The 988-nt window shown below is 50.4% G+C and overlaps 1 protein-coding gene across 1 annotated transcript in view; it reads left to right on the plus strand.

Moving 5' to 3' along the window:
• The window catches only part of LOC106591046 (sodium/hydrogen exchanger 9B2-like), an 88422-nt gene extending 87676 nt beyond the window's left edge, over positions 1-746 (plus strand). The window contains exon 12 of the mRNA XM_045721374.1: positions 80-746. Coding sequence (XP_045577330.1) covers positions 80-156 — 77 coding nt within the window. The 3' untranslated portion in view covers positions 157-746. The remainder of the gene's footprint in view (positions 1-79) is intronic.
• Positions 747-988: the final 242 nt, after the last annotated feature.

Consider the following 988-nt stretch of genomic DNA (forward strand, 5'->3'; position numbering starts at 1 on the left):
ACACACACACACACACACACACACACACACACACACACACAATACTCTTCATGGTATTTTCCTCTCTGATTTGAATCAGGCACTGAAGTGGACGCCCCAGAGTCTGTCTCAGGACCCGTGTCTAAAGGGGTGGAGCCATGTGAGAGCAAGATGTGAGCTCAGCCAATCACCTTCCAGACGGCAGGGTCCATTGACCTTTACACATTCAGCCCTGACCCCATCTCCATCAGGAGACCACTGACCTGTTGACCTTTCAGCCCTGACCCCATCTCCATCAGGAGACCACTGACCTGTTGACCTTTCAGCCCTGACCCCATCTCCATCAGGAGACGACTGACCTATTGACCTTTACACATTCAGCCCTGACCCCATCTCCATCAGGAGACGACTGACCTATTGACCTTTACACATTCAGCCCTGACCCCATCTCCATCAGGAGACGACTGACCTATTGACCTTTCAGCCCTGACCCCAACTCCATCAGGAGACCACTGACCTGTTGACCTTTACACATTCAGCCCTGACCCCATCTCCATCAGGAGACGACTGACCTGTTGACCTTTACACATTCAGCCCTGACCCCATCTCCATCAGGAGATCACTGACCTGTTGACCTTTCAGCCCTGACCCCATCTCCATCAGGAGACGACTGACCTGTTGACCTTTCAGCCCTGACCCCATCTCCACCAGCAGACCACTGACCTGTTGACCTTTGCAATGACTTCATGCCCTGTATGTACTGAATACATTACAATAAAGGCTTTATGATAAATATCAATGTTCATGCGGTTTTTTGTTGTTGCATCACACCAATATCTCTCTGTTGCTGTAAAATGGGCGGGTTCTACGGCTAAGAGGTGAGGTGACGCTGCAACCAATGGGACAACTCTGTTGCTTCAAGACCGGGTTCACAGCCAAAGAAAGTGTCCCGGCGGAAAATATTTTTTTTTTTTGAGTCACCGCCTGCGTCGTACAAATGGCCGACGTT

This window comes from Salmo salar, chromosome ssa07 (genome assembly GCF_905237065.1).
Source record: "Salmo salar chromosome ssa07, Ssal_v3.1, whole genome shotgun sequence".
Lineage (NCBI taxonomy): Eukaryota > Metazoa > Chordata > Actinopteri > Salmoniformes > Salmonidae > Salmo > Salmo salar.